This window comes from Phaethon lepturus, unplaced genomic scaffold (genome assembly GCF_000687285.1).
Source record: "Phaethon lepturus isolate BGI_N335 unplaced genomic scaffold, ASM68728v1 scaffold7912, whole genome shotgun sequence".
Lineage (NCBI taxonomy): Eukaryota > Metazoa > Chordata > Aves > Phaethontiformes > Phaethontidae > Phaethon > Phaethon lepturus.
Window position 1 is genome coordinate 27,446 of NW_010526693.1, and position 21,692 is coordinate 49,137.

Here is a 21,692-nt window from a genome sequence, read left to right on the forward strand (position 1 = left end):
AAACAGCTAATTACTCAGATCCCTCTGCTTGAATCTGCATCTTCTGCTTATAAGATTTCTCATGTAGAAGGAAAAGCACAGCCACTCTTCCATGCATTGCTACATTATTCTATATTTCTGCACGCATCTCTTGCAAGTCTGTTTTTTCTATCACATTTTAATCACTTTCCTGTTTGAACATCAGGTCTCAAAGTAGTATTATTTTTGTCTCCTCAAAGTGGTAGTGACAAATGACTAACTGGTATAGTAATTTTGGAAAGATTCCAATTTCATGTGCAACGTGAAAGATTTCCCATTTCTAGTTCCACAGAAATAGGGCTACATCTAGTACAATATTTTTTTCAAAACAGATTTAAAATACAGCCAGAAATATGTTCTGCAAAAAAACCCACACCTGCATTTTTATTATTAGACACAAAACCTGTCCTATTAAATTCAGTGAGAACATGCACCTACATTTACAACAAGAGAATATTTTTTGCATAAACAATGGGGCACTGAAATTCAATTTAAAGGGGGCTTTAGGTCTAGAAGCCTAACGCCCTTTGTCACAAGGGCTGAAAGATGGCATTTTCTTTCCAGAGGAAACAAACTTAGCCTCATTCTTTTTTCAAGTCACAACAATGCCAAGCGTCTACCTGTCAGTAACACGGTAGGTACCCACGCTTTTGCCAGATTTACTCTACCCGTCAAAAGGAAATATTTTTCATAGTGTCAACTAAAAGTCACTTTCCAGTTGCATGTCTCCAATTAACTGTGTAATATTTATTCATGTATTTATGACTTCCAAAAATTAATGTTTTTTCTGGAGTCACCTTTCTGTGGTTTATGGTTAAGCTAATTAATATGATGCCATAAATATATAAGTCACCAGGAAATAGTCCTATGAATCCCAAATCCAAGCACACTTAGATCAAGTGTTTTATATTATGCTTCCACTTCTGAAACAGTCTTCATGCTCCTGTTCCTCCGACAAGAGTATGAATTGCTTTTAAGACACGAAACTAGAGATATTTGCACTTAATTTGAGTTTTCCATACTAATTTGTTTTCATAGCTGGTGCTGCATTTTTGTTAAGTACTTGAGTTTAGACTTGCATATGGTTGCTTATTTCCTTATCAACAAATCTGGAGCAAACATACTGTATCTATGATGGCTTTAAGGAAATAAAATGCTTCACAACTGGGGACATCAGAACAAAACAATTCATCCTAGATTCTCTCAGGCACAACATAACTTTCAAGCCTGAATTAAAAACACACACAGACACAGAGCTGAAATGATTAACCACCATTGTGATACAGAAAATTAGTACGTGGCTTCGCACACCCAATTTATCCAGTTTTGAATCTAAAACCAAAGTCTTAAATGAAACAATGACTTCCATTTTCTTCCCCCCTAGCAGAGACTTAATTCAAGCCAGATACAGGGACATATTTTGTACCATCCCATCACTCATAACCTACAGCAATCTAGGCAAGATTTCAACAAAGGTTCCAACTAAAAATTAAGGAAGTAAAACAGAGATATAAAAGTTACTAAAAGACTAGGGTGTTAATTTGGTATGGTACTTCAGCTGATACACATTGCCTATCCTATACCCTAAGGCCTCCCACAAGTAGTTCATAGGAAAAAGTCTCAGCTGTTACACCAAGTTGGACCTAAAAGTGATGGAGCATTATTTGAAATGTATCAATGAAAGTGACAATGAGAAATAACTAAATGATTCCCAAATCCAAAAAGGATAATCAAAACTCCTAGCACCAAAGTTTATTTCTCTTAAAGAAAGCCTGCAATGTTGTTGTAAATTAAAGTTTAAAAAAAGCTTCGCGAAGGAAACTTCTAGATCTGGTTTTGCTGCTCCGTTGTTTTTGTCTAAGGCTTGAGGAAATTTATGACTTCCTCCTCCTGCTTGTACCACTAAGAAATCTTCCAGAATACAAGTCTCCTAAATCCTCTGTCTACAAATATATGTACATTTAGTGATTCAGCTGAAAATGCAAGTCCTTTTGTTTGGGGGCAGGGAAGACTCTCCCCTAAACCTACTTTTTTTTTTTAAAATGCCCTTCTCAAGTGGCTATAAAAAGTGTGTTCATGCTTCTCTGCAATTTATACTGCATAGGAAGAAAGCCTGAAAATTGGCAGCAGGCATTTCTGCATGTTTTGTACCTCAGAAACACAAGTATGCCAAGAATTTTCATTTGTGGTTTCACTGCAGAAATCCTGAGATTTCTAGGAATAGGAAGGGAAAGAATTGTCTCATTCCTCTGCTAGAGAACACGCTGTCACATACCTACTATGGTAAAAAAAATAAGCATTTGTCAGGAGTTTGAATTAAACAATGACATATTTTTTTTTGAAGGCCTTTGAATAAAAACCTTTTGCAATTCTCATTTTTTTTAGAATAATCTGAGAACGTGGAGATAACATTTTAGCATACAGACATGTGGAAAAATCTTCTTTTAAAAGGAAAAAAACAACAAAATTAAAACATACAGGCCTATTTCAGATCATTTTTATGTACCACAAAGCAGTAATAAAAGTCAAAACAGATCTTTTCTTCCAATGCAGATGACCATTTGACCATTAGAGAAGGTGCTGCTGAAAGGGAAAGGCTGGTATTTCATACAAGTAGTACTTAAAAATTTTTAAAATTTTACTTTACAGCTATTCCACTGGAAAATGGTGGAGGGAGTAATATAATTCTCAACAGGCAAGTACTCCCACACCCTACTTCTATGTGAAAATCTTGAGGCTATCAACCACCAGCTGCCCAGAGACATTAGCTAAAAACTAAAGCCTTGTGTCACAGCCAAGTGAACTTTTCTTTAGGTCAACACGAAGATTTACTGGCACTCAGAAGAGTATACACCAACTTCAAGGTAAAAAGAGTTTGACGCAAATATCTGAGATAGCCCTATCAGCTCCATATTTCAGCTCCTCCCACCTGAATTGGCTTCTCTTGTCTAAGTCAACTAATGCACAATTCAATAGCCTTGACTTACTGTGAGATGTGAGTTATTGGGGTCAACAGTGTCTCACCCTCCAGGTCAAGCTCATCAGCAAAGCTGTTGGTCCTGATGAAGGGTCCTGTGTTCACATCTAAAAACGTTGGGCTTTTTTTCACTGTGAGGAAACATGCAGATAACAGTTAAAGCAACAGCATTCGTCTTCTTCAGGAAAGGTCTACCACTCATTTGGGTCTGAAATACTGTACATTTTAACAGAATATTGAAAACAGAAGTTACTACCAAAAAGTTGCATGTAACACAGAGTTCACGAAAAGTAAAACTTTAACTCTTCTTCTACCCGAAGAATTTCAACTTCTGCTTAAGACTTAAAGCTAATTTTTATTTTTTTGTTCACACCCCTCATACACCGGAATGTAGAGTATCTATATCACAGGTAGCTTCATGCATTACAAAACTTACTGTACAGTACTTAGCCATACCATGGACTACCACTCTACAGCAACAGTACATGAGTGCAATCCAATGAGAAGATCAGTTCCTTTTTATATCATCTCTACTTCATGTTTTAGTTTATAATACCAGTTTCTGGGGTGTAATTACCATGACTAAGATCAAGAAACCAGGCCTAGATCCATAAAGGAGCCTAGGCATTTTCAATGGTGAGCAGTCAGCTTCTGTCATGCACTGTCTGAGACGGTCTGCTGGTTCCCAATTCCTCTCACACTTAGGCACAAGTGTCTGGGTTCAAAGGTGAGGCACCCAAGACAGGTGGCAAGATGTTCAGTTCATCCAAGATGAGGTCCTCAGTGGGAAGGCCATTTCACAAAACTTCAGATATTGAAAGTTTTTATTGTTATTGTGTACCAACACTTTCTTGCATCCAAGAAATTAGGCAGAATATTAGATTTCATTTTTAAACTCAGGCTTCTAAATTCTGCCATACTCTAACATTAAGAACTCTAAGTGTTTTATCCAGCATAGTCCTAACATTTGTTGGAGAAGCCACAAAATCTGCATATAAATAAAACCACTATTACATTTATACATGACTGTAAATGAATTTTATAGAGAATAAAACCAAGTAAAATTCTGTAAAAATCATAGATTGTGACACTTTCATAGAAATCTTTATTTGTGCAACTGGCTGGATCATTCAATGACATAATTATAAAGTTGTAATTTATGAAATCTCTACTGTATTAAATAAAATACTTTCTAATATAACAGTAAATAATGCCCTGCCAAAATGCAATATGAAAACTAAAGGAATATGGCAGAAATAGCTAACTTAAATGCAGATGAATTTAATGAGACTAGAACCGGGGATATCAGGAAACAAATTTATTTTAAACGCAACCATTTTACTCAAGTAAGTAGATATCTTCATATGGCAGAAATGGATTTGAACTTTTACAAATTATTAAAAAACAGAATGCTATTATATAATCAGGCACATTGCTATTCAAAATTACAGTGGGAAAGTCTGCTCTCCAGAATTTGTAATAGGAGAGAAAGACCTCTGAAATCACAATATGAGACAACTTCTAGGAGGTAAAATTAAGTGCTGCAAGTGGCTTCTGCTTTTGATAGAAATGAAAATTCTATAGTAAGTTTTAGCAAACGTTAGCTTCCTATTTTTGGTTTTAGTATCATGTTATTTAATCACTTTGCTGTAGCCATCATCCAAGATAGTGGCTATGAAACAAGCAAACCAATTCCAGATTCAGATATGCAGCAAATTGTCTTCAAAACTGACTCCTTTTGGCTTTCACCAAATTAATTTTCACTGTTTTCATTTCTACAAGATACAAATGAAACTCTCCCAGTTTCTAGGAAAGGAGGAGTCACAGCCTTTTCAGTTTTCCTGATGACAAGTGATAAAACTGCCGAACCTAAAACCATGTAAAGTGTTTGCTGAACACTCACTAAACTGTGCTTCTGAGAGGTACCATACAGTACACAAATGGATTTGCAGAAACGACTGTTCTTGGATCATTCACAGTTACTGCTTCTCAGTTTCATGGGAGGGGAGAGGAGTGGCACAGTGAAAAAGGAACAAGAAGTCAAGACTGTACCTCAGCCTATTTGAAAGTGCTGTTATCTGAAAATACAGAGATGAAGAGCTACTTAATATGAGGCAAACATGGAATCTCCCTCCCTCTTTTTATTTTAAAATTTTCTAAGATCATAATCAAGATCAGTCTGTTCTGGTGACAGGTGCAGCCCTCTGGTCTTTATGCCCTCATTTTTAAACAGGTGTTGCTGCTTCCGACATGAAGGAGGATCCACTCCACAACGGTACCATGCAACCTCCTTGCAGAAAGAGAGAGGAGGGAGCAAGAAAAGAACATGGTCTTAATAAGAGCTTCCCTGCCACAAAGTGCCTTGAAACAAGGCTCAAGCAGAGCAACAGGAAGCATATGCTGCGGCAGCATACTTTTTTATTTATAAAAATAAATTCATAGCCATTTGACTTTGGAGTAGTCTTTCTGCATCCAAAGCAGTGTGGAAAAAAAAAAAGTATGTTAAAAAAGACACTAAATTTTTAAATAAGTAAGCTAAAGGAAAACAAAAGGAAGCTTTAGAAACTCATTTTCAATGGAAAATAATGAGTGAAACTAAACAGGAAAGAGGTGTAGCAAGGGATATTTACTATAATTCAGGGGTTCCCAAGCTTTTTTCCTCTATTTTTGATGGGTAGTGGCAGCAACTATGGTAACAGGCATGACTATCCAACTGATAATGCTGAGCCAAGTACTAGTTTGAAATGGCAGAAAATACTCCCCACAATATAAGAACCTCTGCTTTAAAACAGAAATTCTGGACTTTCTGGAAACATTCAAGGTCAGGCTGGATGTGGATTTGAGCAAGCCGGTCTAGTTGAAGATGTCCCTGCTCATTGCAGGCGGTTGGACTAGATGACCTTTAATGGTCCCTTCCAACCCAAACTCTTCTATGATTCTATGAGCTTTCAATCGAAGATTATAAACACAGTAACAAGTAATTACTGATTGGTTTTCTATATTACCAACACAACAATTTTATATACAATATGACATGTATGTAGATGCTTTTCTGGTAGTGGAGTATTTGGTTAGTAAGATAGAAAATATTTTACACTTCTTCGTTTGCAGACACAGACAAAGAATTTAAAACACTTTAAAGCATTGTTCACGGAAAATCTGAGTTTTAATTAATGCATTTAGAAAATACCTCTATTCTGCAGAAAATGTCTTCTTTTATTTAAACATTTGCAATTTACAACTGAACAAACTTCCAAACTCGAAGTTCTACTGACATGCCTATGCTTTCTTTAAAAATCAGCACTATAATTTTCTGTGCCACAGCAGGCAACTCCAGACAGAGCATTGGAAAGATTTAGTAATTAACAAAGGTGATGAAGCAATGAAATATTATGAGCTTTACCTGGAGAGGAAGGAGCGCTGGAAGACTGCTGGTCTGTGGAAAAGGATGGCCAGGAGCGCTGACAATCTGAGTCAGAGTAAAGATGCACATGAAATAGAGAGAGATGGGGTGGGGGGAAGAAAAAAGCTCCAGACAGGCAGCTGAGGAGATGCAGACATACCTAAAATATAGTATGTTGTACCTGACATCTTTAAAAACAAAATAAAAAACGCTGTGGAAAAGAGTTTGTATGAAACTCTTCTAGTGGGCATTACATGTTAGCAGAATATTAAATCACTGCTAGGGGAGGCATCACTGTCTCTTCAAACCCATTCTTCATGACAGTGTCACCTGCTGCAAGATATTCCTCCCTGCATGCCAGTCCCCTTCTGAGGAAAGCAAGCCCCTTCCCTCCTGACTTCAGGGTTTCCTCAAGTGTTTCCCTTTCCAAAGGGTACAACCTCACACAGGTCTGAGCCCTCTTGCTCTGGTTCATACCATTCACGGTGTAGCTAGCTCCTGGTCACATCCAGTGCTGTCAGGTGGACAGACCAGTACTGTCACTCATATTTGAAGCTGCCCGATTCATTCCATAAAAATCATTTGAAGCTGCCCACTTCAACATTTAAGCCAAGTGAGTCAAACTGAGTTTCCTGGGTAAAAATTTCAGGCAAGCAAGAGGAGTTGGTGATGAGAAAGAGACTCAGCAAAGCATAATGTTTATGCTATGTTTAGCTCTTTTGAATAGTGTTATCATTTTAATAACTATTTCATTAAGAAATGTCTGTGGACTCACACACTGGGACAGAGTGGTATTTTTCAGAAGTGTTGCCTTACTTTTACATAAAGAGAAAAACTCTCAAAATATAAATGTATTGGAGTTTAAAAATCTGAAAAAAAAACCGCTCAGTTTGCAAGTGTTCTGTCAGCGCTAGGCACACCCCAGCCACAGCTCTTGGGTCTTTGCTGCACTGATGATGCCAGGAGAAAGGAGAAGGGGAGAAAAGGAGGTGCAAACCCCTGGTTGCACACGGATATTGGCAGGGAAGCCAGATTTGGGATCCAGGAGTCTAAGGACTTGAATATAAAGTGGGCAGTCCAAAGAGAGAACCGAAATTTACTGAATATGAGAAAGCAGCATATGGATATGTGACTAGAGGCTTGATGAGGACCAAATGAAAGCTGAATGAGCGTACTTTATTCTTGTACTTCCTAATTTCTTGTTCTGAGCTTTTCACTTGGCAGCTTCAGCTTTCTGTGTAGGTAATTTTATTCACGGTAAGTACAAATACACTCTCTCCTCTTTATTCCTTTCAGTCACCGTGAGAATGGTGTTAGGGAACCTCTCAGGTCCACTGAGCTCACACTGCCTTGGCTAGGAAATAGAAACTGAATCTATGGCAGCTGGCAATGCTCCTCTGATACTTCCCTAAGATGAAGGAATTTCCTGTTCATGTAAAACAGGTGACTTCATGGCTCTTGTTGCTCTCCTGAGCTTGTTCCAGCATGCTTATCCCCAAAAGAGATGCACCACTTGGAACACAGGAGAAAAGTGGAAACCAGAAAATGGGCAAATCATGGATTGGCCCGCGGGGAGTCAAGGAGATACAGCTTGTTTTCTGCTATTTTACCACCTTAATCGCACCTGTGTTCCATGTGGGTTCAGAGGAGAAACTGAACCTTGTATTTTCAGACAATTTAATCCAAGCCTGAGCATCCTTGCACTCGACCACTGAAAAGAAGCCTCTATTGTCTTTAGTGGAGGCAGAGCAGACAACTTACAGGTGGCTCACAGCACTCTCACTAAATCAGAGAGGTTTTTTTGCCCAGACCTAGCTCTAATCCTAGAGTCTTTGGGGAACATTCAATTGCTAAGAAAGTGCCTAAGCAAGCACATTAGAAACATCACAGGCTGCTTAAGTGATCGCAGAATCCAGACAAACAGTAAAATACATTATTTAATTTATGAGTCCTCATCTGTTCACAAATATCTACAGAGCATTTTTACAAGAACAGATGCATGTACTTCAGAATGCACAATACTGGAGGTCAAATCTGGAAATTTTGCCTACATCCCAATCTATTTGTTTAGAAATTAATTCTCAGCTATATGCTTAAGTAACTACTGGATGAATTGTGTTTTATTTATATGTGGGTTTTCTTTTTCTATCGGTTATATATACTCGAACAATTTTTCTCGATTATTAAAAAAACCCAAGTATCATCTACTTATATGAATGAGTGCTCACTTTTCTCTTTGCAATGAAACTGTGGGTACAATTGTGATTACAAGTGTGAGAATGTACATTTTTGTCTGTCTAGATCTCCTTGGCTGCAAAAGATATCTTAGAAACTATATGGCACTAGACACACATGAAAAGCACTGCAAACGTTACATTGTCATAAGCTGGCATGCCATACATAAAATTATTTTCCTCAACTTACCAAGCAATTTTAACATTCCTGTTTTTTGTCCTGTATACTTGTAACAGTTTAGAGAGAGCAGAACACAGATAAAAAAGAAAAGAGATAAGTGTCAGAAGAAATTAGAGAAAATACTTTTATTGAAAGCTATAAAGCTGATTTTTGAAGTGTCAGTAACAGGCTGCCTGCAAATCATACTGTCCTTTAATCAACTTCGAAGCTTAGTGATAAAAGGTGGGACTTCACAAATCTAAGCATTTGTACAGTTCATTCATTGGATTGTTTTGAAGAAAGGTATCTGTACTCAAAGCCTGAGACACAGATTAAACTTAGTACTTGTCCACCTTTAACAAATGACTGCAACTTGCAATCACTCCTTAACAGAGGCCAAGAAAGAGTGGAAAAGCATGGATGTTACAGAACAAGACAAGGCAGAAGCATACCAAAAAAGTACATGGAAGGTGAGACTTTCCGCTTGAATTCGAATATGCCTGGTGCCAGCCCACATTGCTATCTTATTTTAAAGGCCATTAAATTTAATCAGGTCAGCCAAATTTTTGAGGAGAAAAAACATAAGTACTTAACGTATCTATAATCAATAAAACACACCTTAAAAATTAAACCTAATATTTGCTGCCAAAATTTGAGCAATACACATTCAAAACTTCTAATACAAGTACGTTTCTAAAAAAAGCCGCATTGCAAATTCAGAGTTATTTTGGTAGTTCATTACAACTAAAGCAACTATAACTAAGCTATTAATTATAAGGTGATTATCAAAGTCCTTTCTTCTTTTTCCTCATACTGTACCATTTTGTACAGTGACAGTTGATACAGATGGATCCGCATTTATCTTAAGTACTTCTGCTTTCAAAATTTGATTCACAGCCTACTCCACTGAGCAGATGGCAGGAGCACACGATGGTTTCATGTAGCAGACTGTGTATGCCCAGGCACAGCCAAGACATGTCAATCCTTTTTGATTGAGGTACAAGCACAATAGTAACACATCTGAGGTAAACTTCACATGGAAAAGCTGACAGCTAATCCCTGTAGCTTCCCCAGAATTGGGCAATGTATGCACCAGCCTTAGAGACAATAGCTCTTCTGGGAGGCAGAAATGACAAATAATCTTAGTTTGCCTGCAGTGGAGCATGCTCATTAAAGGAATGGTTGTATCTCATCCAGACAAGCCAGCAACCTAAGTCAAAAAGCAAAGTATTCTTGCTTTAGAATGACAAGAGTTTGTTCTGTCCTCATCATCTCTCCTACAGATATTAAAGGAGACCTGTGGGTAAATCACTAATAGAAGCCATTATAGTTACTAGCGGTTTATAATGAAATTTCTTACCAGAATTTTCATATGCTTCAAAACTGAAATGAGGTTTCCTGTCCTCTGCCACGTGGTCATAAGTGATGTGTGGAACAGTTAACATCCTATCTGGAGAAGAAGGCCCATTGTCCTTGTCTAACTTAAATTTCTTCTTTTTAACCTAAAAATACACATAACATTAAATTACTCAAACCAAGCCACATTTAGTTGTCTCTTCAGTAACGTCTTCAAGAATAATGCAGTTCCCAGTGAGCTATAACCAGTCAAAAGAGTGCCTGACCAATTACGTTTTCATGATGCTACAACTGTGTGTTTCTCCATGAGATTGCCCCCCATCCCACCAAAACTGGCTTAATCACTAGAGCTCTGCACATTGTCATTAGCAAATCCCTTGCCTGAAGTACAAAAATCTACTAGCTCTGTGACAGTTTATATAAATCAAACTATTCTAGAATATCTTTACCATTTTACGGATGCAAGAAATTGTACCTACTGAACTCAGATGAACTTGGGATACTAGGGAAGATTTTTGCACAACATTGTCTCTTTCCAGCTTGAGACTACTGTCCAATACTCTTACAACAGACACAATGAAGCATTATATAATCTAAAGATACTGACAAAGGGTTTTTGTAGTTTTTTTTTAAACAAAAAAATTCTTAACTTAAGGAATCAGTTGATATGAAAATACTACTGTATGTAGGCACAAGATGTCTTCACCATAGAAGCCACAAAATCAATAGCTGAAAGAAGCAGCAGTTTTGTTATGTTTTCTTGTTTTATGTTTTGTTTTTTCTTAAAAAAAAACAAAACAATTAAAAGTTACTGTTTTGGAAACAGTAATTTTCTTTTTTTTTCTTTTTCTTATAGTTTTCCAAACAATAACAGTAAAGTTACTGATTGATGTGCCTGAGTTAGGTCATTATTGCTCTTTTCCAAACCCACATATCCATTAAAAAAGTCAAGCTTGGAAACTGAAGCAAATTAAGTTATAGTTCAAAATGTTTGTATACTGAAAGTCTCAAAACTGAAATCAAAATAAAACTTTGAAACCAAGTAATAATCTGTAAAAAACCCACAACAAATAAATAGCCTCTAGAGAGTAAACAAATTCAATCCAATTAAAAAAATTTAAATTACTACAATAGGAAATGTTAGTTACTAGTACCATCACCGATTTCTTTGGTTTTGGACTGGGTGACAGCAAATGATAATTTCTGGCAGGTCTTCGAATGTATATCTTCCATGTAGAAGAGTCTGGGTTTTCTGCTGCATAGCATCTCCATGCAGTCTAGAACAAAAGTTTTAAGGGACAAAACAATGAATGCAATCGGATTTGTAGCTATCTGTACTACAAATTAACTTCCAATAAGTATGTTAGTCATTCTTTATTTAATGGTATTCTTGAATTTTCCCACTGGGAACAAACTCCACATCGTTTAGAATCCTTATTTAGCAAACAAAAACCACTTAGTTTGAACTGAGCAAACCAGAAAAGAAGATCAGTCTTCTCAAGTACAACTTTTGTTCACATTAGCAACAAACAAATAACATGAGAGAATTCTAGACTGGACTCAAAAGACTGGCGTTGAATTTCTTGCTCTGTCTCTCTGACTTGGAGCATTTTGCCTATTGCATCCTGTGTTTCAGGCTCCTACTCATAAAACAAAAATTGTTCTTCCCTGTCTCACAAGAGTACTATGCGAAAAAAAAGCAATTGTGATGTGGTCAGTAGGGCTACATTCATACGAAGAAATAAGATTGAGAGCATGAGGGAACAGCACCAATGGTTAACCCAAACCCAATCCTCCCTCCTGTCAACGACCAATGATTAAAGTACTATCTTCTAAGACAAAAAGGTAGAAAAGCAGGGCTAGGAAACAAGACCTGAGACACCACATTACTGCATTCTCTCCTAAATGTGTAAAAACTTTAGAGATTTGATTAATAGTTAGTCTCCAAACTGAAAAAAAGAACAGATCCTCATTTAAACACTACATGCAAAAAGGACACACATATACATACACAAAATCTGAAGTGGAAAAGGCCAGAAAACACTAGATTAAAGAAACAAAGCAAGGAAAAATGACAGAGGAAAACAGACAGCAGTTGGAAAGTAAAAGATCAGACAATCACCATATAATTCCCACCATAGTTAAAAGGATACTGGAAGAAACAACTGGCCTCTAGAAGAAAACAAGGACGAGTACAGGAAAAAAGTATCACTTCTTTCAGCTGTTGTCTTCTCTTGTACTTATTTCATAAAATTCTTGGTTTAAGAATAATCTTTTTCTAAATTATTTGTAGAGCACTTACTAAACTGGGCCTTTAGAAGTCTGAATTTATTAGTAAATCATAATTACCACTATAAAGAACAGGCAGTCACCAACTCCTTGTCTATCCTCCATTCCTCCTTAACATTTCAGGTGGAGCCAAGTACAACATTCTGGACTTGCAATCTAAGGCTTCCCCAGTAATTTGGGGTTGATTTCCCAAAAGAATCAGCGGGAAAACTAAAAATCCATTCTTTGCAAATCCGTACCTTTTTCTGACCATGCAATCCAAATGAAACACACCAAGTCTGAAGACTTTGCTAATCTCTGGCTGTAGGCAGAGCCCTAAATTTAAACCTTTTTCACATTAACTCTGGGACTGTTTAGTTTCAAGCATAAACTTTACAGTTGGCTACTGTTTCCATAAAGAGCCTGACCAGGAAATCCACATTCACTCATGAAGCTAGAGAAATAAGTCATATGAGAATGCAAAAATGATACTGCTTAGGTATACATCTAGATTCCTTTTAAATTTGATCCCTGTGATTCTAAAGCTACATGCAGATACTGAGTGAGGGAGGAAAAGCTGGAGAAACCTAGAATGAAACAATATTAATACTTCTGCAGGGTGAAATGCTGGCTCCGCTGAAGTAAAGGATAAAATTGACCTTACTGAGACTGAACTGCAACTGCATTTTTAACAGAGGGAATTAAAATTTTTCTGCCTGTATGTTATCCTACATGAAAAGATTGATTTTGCAGAATCCCAGTGGCTCCCAGCCACCTATCCTACAGTTGAGAAGTTCAGACAATATCTTCCCATTTAACATCCTGACTTAGTTCTCCTAAATTTGAGATTTTTTAAGAACTTAGTGGTCCCAAGGAAAATGAAGCATATCTGACATTTGTCTTTACAAGCAACAAAGTATTTTTTTAAAGCACAATTTTACATGAAGACACCTCTCTCTTTTTCACTACTGCAAGCATAGTATTTCATAACATTTTCTGCAGGTGAATTGTTCACTAACTACAGGATACTTCTCAGTTTTTATTTTAACGAGTTGAATTAAACATTTTACACTGATTTGGGAGTGAACTTTTCTGCTCATGAGTTTACATTAAAGGTGGGATTTCCAAAGACATTTAAAGGACTTGCATCTGTAACTCCTACACAATTTTTAATGAGGACCAGGCATGGGAATACTGCCAACAGTTTTGGGAAAAAAAAACCAAAACAAATCTATAAATGGGGAGAAATGATAGTATGCAAAATGCAGGAACTCAGTACCTGTATGAGAGAGGCAGCAGCTGGAATTTGACGGTTGAAATGCTTCTGTCTTTGCTTCTGTTGTACCTTTAGGGCAAAGCCTGAACCAAGAATTCCCTGTGGGAAGAAAGAAAACACAGATTTTATTTTTTTTTTTTAAGGGGGAAAAAACTCACACATAAGCTTACCAAATTATGTTGTATTAATAAACCTCTATTCAGCATCATAAAACCCAACTAATTATTTAGAGGAAATTACTTAATACTGTTAAGTTTTTAAACTCAGTTAGTATTACTTGTTGAAACAAACTATGAATGCTATCATGCCCTGATCCAAAGCCTGTTTAAGTCAGTTGGACTCAAATGCTAAAGAGTGAGCAGAAATATTTCATACCCTCTAAAAGTCTCATAAATGCTTGTGCAGGAGAACGACAGAATAGGGAAAAATACTAGCTTGATGTGCTTAGCTTTATTTTTATGAGGTTTAAAGCTTTGGCATGGCATGATTCAGGCCACAAGAAAGACCTTTTAACTGTAGTATGGTTATTTCTATTTCTGTATGTTAACCCATGCTAGGAGAGGAGGACAAAGAAGGGGAAAAGGAATATTACAAAATGGTCAGGACTTAAGTAAATTCAACACAAGGCCATCTAATTTACTCTCAGGACAAGGAACATGGACTAGTCACACTGGATGGTGTACAACCTGAAATAGCCTCCAAATGTAGTATAACTACTAAGTTCAAAATTAAGTATCAAGCAAGTCATTTAGGTAGACATTTGCATCACTATAGACATGTTTAACAGAGGTTTTGGTAACACAGATAAAAATAAGATCTTCTATAAATCAGCTTACAAGACTACACCTACTCAACAAAAGCATAATTCATTTTTTACATATGGTAGTCAAGCTGTCAGAGCAGCCAATGATCTTAGCTCAACCTCTAAGAACTGCATTAATCACCAAGTGTTTTGAAAGGAACAGGAAAGGCCCTTCCTATTATGTTAATTTAGTAAAGATCAAAGAGTTAATGATGCTCAAACATCACTTATTTGGGAAATGAAGGATCATTGCTAGATCCAGAACCCATACCAGTTGTGTTTAGCCACAACAATTACTTTTGACTGTGATCTCAGCCAGCTCCCCTTATTTAAAATGGCAACAAGGCAGTGTGCAATAGTTACTACCTGTCAACTATTTACTGCTAGAGTTTCAAACCCTAAATTTCCCCCTTGGGCCAACTCACAAGAACAACTTAATTCAGTAATAAAATCACACTGATAAAGGGGTGTTTGTTGTTTTATTTCTACAAACGACTAGGGAAATCTGACAGGTAAACATAAAAGCATTGCTGTGAAGGTGGGACTGCTATACAATTATCTATAAAACATCTTTGCTGGCGTTCAAGTCTGAGGGAAAAAACCCCAACTCTTCAGTCAAAATAGGAGCTTTTGGCATGTTTCTCACACATCATTTAATTTACCAGTTTCTAAATTTAATTTACCAGTTCTTCTAAACAAGGAATAAATGTGAAAGAGATTAGAACGAGGAAGTGGGAAGAACATGCTTTAAAGGCAAACTGATGCTGAAGAATCTAAAAACCTACGCTTAATTACCCTCCTCTGCAAAAGGCTGCATACCTTTAAAGTAAGCAACTAATTTTTAAAAGCCACTGGCGTTTGAATAGTTACTATTTCATGTTGTAAAGAATTTTTGTGACAGTACTGGCATTAAAGTATTCTTCTCATCCATCCTGTAGTTATCCCCACCACTTTCCTGCCACAACTACACAAACATCTGCTAACACAACTGTTCATGTCACTGAACTGAAAAACTTGCTGAAAAATAAACATTTTAACAGCACAATTCGGGAGCATTGCTAAATTTGTGAAAAAAATACCCTTAACTACCCTTGGCACTGAACATTTTGGGTTTTAAAACCACAGTCCAGGTTTCATTGAATTTGAAGTTACCCTTGGTACTCAAGTATCTTGATACTCTTAGAAAATACTTGGGAACTATTTTCAGTGCAAACAAAGTGCCATAACACCTTTAAAAGCTCAGCCCCAGGTCACTTTTGAAAATGGGACTTTGGCCATGGACAGATGCTAATTTGGCAAAGAGCTGCATCAGTATCCCTGGCTGCTTATTGTTGTGTCTCTGCCAGTGACACCTTTTTGGCAGCTTTGCTAGAAGAAGGATGTGTATGAGAATTCTACAGTTCACCCTGGACCTAATCAGTTGAGTAAACTATGAGTGAATGCCTTAAAAAGTCAAAACATCACTAAGTCACTGAGTCCAGAAGTAATTACCATGAGAAATAATTTCCTTTACACTTCTCTGAGATGGGCAGAAAAAGTATTTTTAATTAAACATCTCTTTCTCAAATACATACCAAATCTAGTGTTGCATACAATAAACACTGCATATTTACTTTTTTTAGCTAGTTATAGATGCTCTTTTGCTTCTACAAGCGGCATATATTTTCACGACAATATAAAAGCTTAATACAAAGCTTTCATAACATCAGGTTAAGTGAAAGGTTAAAGAATCAATAAGAAAGTTTCATCTGATGACTAATGAGTCAATACCAAATTGCCAGCAAAAGCACAAGATAACCTACCGCAGGTAGTGCAAAAAATGAAATTGCAAATACTGAAAAACAAGATGCAATGGTCTTTCCTATCCAGGTCTGAGGCACTTTATCCCCATAGCCAATAGTTGTAACAGTCACCTGTGAAGAGAAATGCATAGAGCATTACAGCAAGTATTAAATATAGCAGTTTGGGGTAGTTGTTCTTTTTTTTATTTATTTTAAAGAAACATCAGTTGCATTCCAAACTCTCCCGATGACAGTCTGTGTGACATTAATGAAGGTAACTCTCCTTTCCAGGTTTGCTTCCTCATGTATAATAGATGGAAAACGGTACAGGAAACTGAATTACAATAAAATACATGTTTAAAATCTTGTAAAGTAAAACCATTAATTTAAGTCTTCATGTCTGAGGCAACTTTACAGCGTATGAAGTTACTTGGTTATGGGTTGCCTGCCCACTTCATACACTTTCCTTAGGGAGAGGCTGCCAACAGCTCTGAATTGCTGATTTTCTTTATGGGCAGGAGATGTTTGCTGAGAGTATTACAGGGCTGTTGCATAGAAAAAGCAGATATATACTATAACCATGGACTATGACTGGGGTCAGACATGACGTATTCTAGAGAGTAATATTGGTATAAATAGCAAGAGAAGCTGAAAAATTTCCATGGAGTAAAGATCCTGAAAACATAGCCAAACGAATCACTAATTCATATAATACATGGAGAGCAAGAACAGATAATTTAATGCACACATGCAGGAAACATCTGTTGAGTCTGGGTTTCAAAACACTGAAATAAAGATTACCACCACAGTGATGTAGCATAACAAGGCTTAGTAAGTCATTATTTGCATGAGCTCAAGGAAAGAATGGATTTGTTTGAAGCAGAAGGATACTTTTGGCATCTGAGAGCAATTTAAATTCACCTATGTCACAAGCTGTTTCTGAATTTGGAAATTCAAGAGAGTTTTTATCTGTGACTTTGAAGAAGGCTAACCAAATCAAAGCATGTGAAACCACATGAAGCTCTCAAGCAGTTCAAGCACACCGCAATTGCTGGCTGCTCAGACTTTCTTCTGACAGGATGGGCATCAAGCTGCCCAGGACACAGAGGATGTTAGTCCCAGACAATAAAATACACAGGCCATTCCCATCTTGTCCTGCTCCTAGTTCACCTGTCTGCTGTAATGCATACTACCCAGTGACTGCAGCAATGCAGGCAATGCCCAGGGCAGCATCTCTAAGGGAGGAGAAAAGGGAAGGGCAGATTTATAGAGGTAAGATGTTTGCTAAGGGGGTGAAGGGATAAAGAACCTGGGTTTGAGGAAATAAAAGGTCATGACAAGTGCTTCAGGAAAAGTGTGGCTATCGGCCACATTAACAATTGTCCATTCCTACTAAAAGAGGGATTCCTACACCAGAGGGAAATCCTGTAGATGTAATTTCCAACCTGAGCTGTACCTCAGAAACACACAAAGCAAGCCCTCCATACTCGGTCTGTCCACCTTCTAAGCAACATCATTATGGGTTTGTCAAACACATGACAAAGGGACAGCTCTAGCTGCTTGAGGTGGCAATTAGAAGTTTGTTGCAAATTGCTGATACTCAAAATATTCAAGTGTTAGCATTTAATTTTTAATACAAGTTTTTAAAATGTGTCTTATTTCCAAAATTGTTTCATATTCTACAAAAGTAATTTAAGAATTAGTAAGGTAAGTACCCAAGTACCTTTGCCTGTATTCCTGAAATTGTTGTTGAAATATTATCTTAATTCAGGGCCTGATGAGGAACTGAAGGGATGACATTATCTCCTTACCTACATAAAAGTGTCAGTATAAAAAAAAAAAATAATCCTAAATTCCAATTACAATTTCCTGTTCAAAAAATATGGTATAAAAAACAAATGTAATTGTGGGAAAAGTGATGGCCTCCAATACCTTCTTACAGAAAAGATTATGAGAGAAGATAGTGGTTTATGCCTCAGTTTTTGAAAAGATTTACAAAACCTTGTAATTGAAAAGTTTCAACTATTCTGTGTGACTATCTTAACATCATGTTGAAATAGATACATTAACTAGAAATGTGAAAAGAAATAGGTGCTTTTGAGTTGACTGAAGTATAACTTAAGAAAAATTCATATACAACTAAGAAGTATTTGTTTCCCCTTTCCCACCCCTTCTGAATTGGTCTATATGAAGCACCAGTGACACAAGCAAAGTATTTTCTGTGCTGTTTGTTTAGGAGTTTTTTAAAAAACATTTCGGAAATTGGGTTGCAAATCAAAGTGTGTGTTTAAGCTAACATTTTTCTCTGCCCTCATAACTCTAATCCAACACAAATACAATATAATCTGATCTAAGTGTATTGTATTCCAAAATTACATTTGCTTTTTTCCCCAAGATATATGCTGTTGAAACCTTTACATGCCAAGTTTCTGTGCTAAGTGAATTTTTACAGCCAGATTATAACCCCCTAAAGAGTACAATACTAATTTTACAGTTGTAAAATAGGATCTTATAATGGAAATACTGACTCAACTTCTACTCTAACATAGTAAATATGCTGGCATAATGAAATTAAATTGATCCAAGAGCTCACACATTAAATTTTCATTGAAAAGCAGCGTGTAAAACTAATTGTTTTAATTAGTAACAAAATCATATTCATTCATTGACTATTTCAGAACTTTGATCTGATGTACATCATCACCACAGGCTTTGGTATTAAGACTAATCTTGTTCCTATTAAATATGCATCAATAGTCTGAAGGAGGAAATACGAAGCAAAAATCCAGACAGCAAGAAGAAATAGTAAGGTTCAACAGCACTGAACAGGGAAGTTTTGCAATTTCAAAATCAATTGCACTAGGTATTGTTTTGCAGACCAAATACCACTCAGAATTTTCTGACCCACTCACAACACCCATCTTGATTAAATCAAGTAACACAATAACAATATCCGGCAATATACCAGAAATATCAACTGGTTCTCTGACTTCTTTGCATTTATAGCATAGTAAATTGCAAAATGGTTTGAAAGCTCTCCTGTACACCTAAACGTAATGAACACATTAGAAGCCTTTCTACTGCTTGATATCTTATTCAATGCAAGTTGAATATAAAGTAGAAACTTTCCAAGTAGCTGAAATCAACAGATTAGACACTCATGCTTTTATTTTACTGTGAAGTATGTGATCTGTATAAAGCTAAAAAAACCCCCTAGTTATCTTTCTATATTTTGAATTTTTTTCCAAGTGACAATATTTTTCTTCCTTGTGCATATAAGGATGGTAGCAATAAAAACCGATTCACACAACAGAAATTCCACTTTCTGCTCCTAGTCACTTCTATGTACATTGCAGCACTCCGAGAAGATTCAAGTTACATCCTTTAGATGAACAATTTAAGAGACTATGTTCTGCAGGACACAAAGGTTTTGAAACATTGGAATTAAAATTATAATCCAAAGGTGAAGAAGGGGCTTCCTGGTCACTACTATCACAAATATTTAAAGGGGATGTTTGGATTCTTTTTCTTCCTAAAATTTCAAAATCGTTTTCATACAGTTATCATTGCAGGCTCACACCATCATTCTTGATGTAGTTGAAGTACATAACTGAGACACAATCACATCTGAAGGACACGGAAACACTTCTAATAACTTAGGCTATGAAATGAAATGGAACTACACATCCAACTGCAAACACAACAAACAAAGTATTAACTTCAGTGTCATGTCTCTCAAATAATAGATCCTCAATGCTGCCTAGCCATCGCTCTTGGATCTTAGTTTAATATCTCCTCAACGTGTCATTTCCAGTCATCAATCAGTTCTGGCCAAATTACTAACCACTCTAAACCTTCTAATCAAATGTTGGCCCAAATTAAAAATCTCCACTTGTGATATCTCAGAGATAAAATTAGAAGAATCTTTAAAACAAGTGATGAAAATTAATTTGGAGCTTTGAGCTCACCTAAATTTGCAAAGTCTGTTCTGTGCAATGAAAAAAGAGACTACAGCAGCTTTAGCTAATTCAGTAAGAATACAAGGGTTGAAGGGATTTTCTCATTGCTATTCCTAGTTTCTGGCTAGTTCAGATCAACCACATTATGTCATCTCATCCACTGTTTCTTGAAAATTCAGCTCCATCTGAAAATGAATTGGCTTTCCCTTCACTGTTCCTGTTGGGACTTTATTCTAGAACCTCATGCTTTTGATGGTACCAGACATTCTTGTAGGCTCCTGTCTTCATTTCTGAAAGATGGGTTTCCAGCCCTGTGCTTCTGTCCCACTGTTTCATGGTCTCAGTTTATCCTTCTCCCATCTTCTGTTGCATCACTCCTGCAGTACATACACCTGCAACACAGCATGCTCCAAAGTCTGCTGAATCCCTTTCTCAGTGTGTCTAGCCTCACAAATAAAAGCTGTTTTCACTTGCTCTTGTAAAATAGCCTATTCATCCCCAGGATCATCCTGGCAGTAGTTCTCAAGGATGACAAGATACAGGACATAAACTTGCATAAAAAATAAGAAGAAGCATTCATTATTAGTGAAGGTATAGGCGAAGTTTGGGTGTTCATCTGAGCTTCCCCCCCCACCACTCCAAGCACCTCTACCAAAATACAAAGGTAACTAAATTACGAAAACATAGTCCAGCAAAAAGGCTACTGAACTCAGTAGTAAATGTAGACATGGACACAAGCAATAAAACTCATAGGAGATCGAGCAGTTTTGAATCCTAGCCTGATAATTAATCCATCGTCAGTTGTTTAGGTTTCACAAAACGGCAATACCCACTTTCTTTGGGAGGCTGCAGTATGCCAGCCCTTCTCTGCTTAGTGATGAGATAAATGGGAGATGGTGGGAGGTCTGCTGGCCACCATCAGTCACACTGCTGGCAAAGTCAACAGCCAGCTCTACCTATTGGACTTGATCTCACCAGTGTTGAACTCGAGCACATGTAGGTCTTAAACCATAGTAGAGGACTTACTCTTATCTTGACCTTGCTCAACAGACTACTTCTGTACAAAAAAAAAGTCAGAAAATGCCTCCAGTTGAAATAGTACCCTCTATATCTCAGTGTGATATTGAAGAAAGTGCTAGGGAAAGTTATCAACATATGCAGATAGTTTGACTACAGTTTCAGAACTGTTTGTGGAAATGCTGCAGCTATTTATTTTCCATTCAGTATTAGTACTATACTATACCTCACAAAATACAGTAATTACACTGAAAAGAAACAGTGTTATCTAGGTACAACAAGGGGAAAAACAAGAATGCTTAAACATATACAAGGTAGCCAAATATCTTAGGAGGGAAGTTTTATAACATCTTCCTATGACGGTAATTCTAGCTATATGACAGAGAAAAATCAGAGTGAAGTTAGTTTCAGCCTCTGACAGACCCATTTCAACAGGAGCAG

General features: G+C 36.8%; 1 protein-coding gene across 1 annotated transcript in view; it reads right to left on the reverse strand.

Annotated features, from left to right (window-relative positions):
* Positions 1-3,001: 3,001 nt before the first annotated feature.
* The window catches only part of KCNQ1 (potassium voltage-gated channel, KQT-like subfamily, member 1), a gene marked incomplete at its 5' end in the record, with an annotated part of 35,245 nt that continues 16,554 nt past the window's right edge, over positions 3,002-21,692 (reverse strand). Inside the window, 5 exon segments of the mRNA XM_010283128.1 lie at positions 3,002-3,126; positions 10,153-10,294; positions 11,303-11,425; positions 13,696-13,791; positions 16,297-16,407. Coding sequence (XP_010281430.1) covers positions 3,002-3,126; positions 10,153-10,294; positions 11,303-11,425; positions 13,696-13,791; positions 16,297-16,407 — 597 coding nt within the window.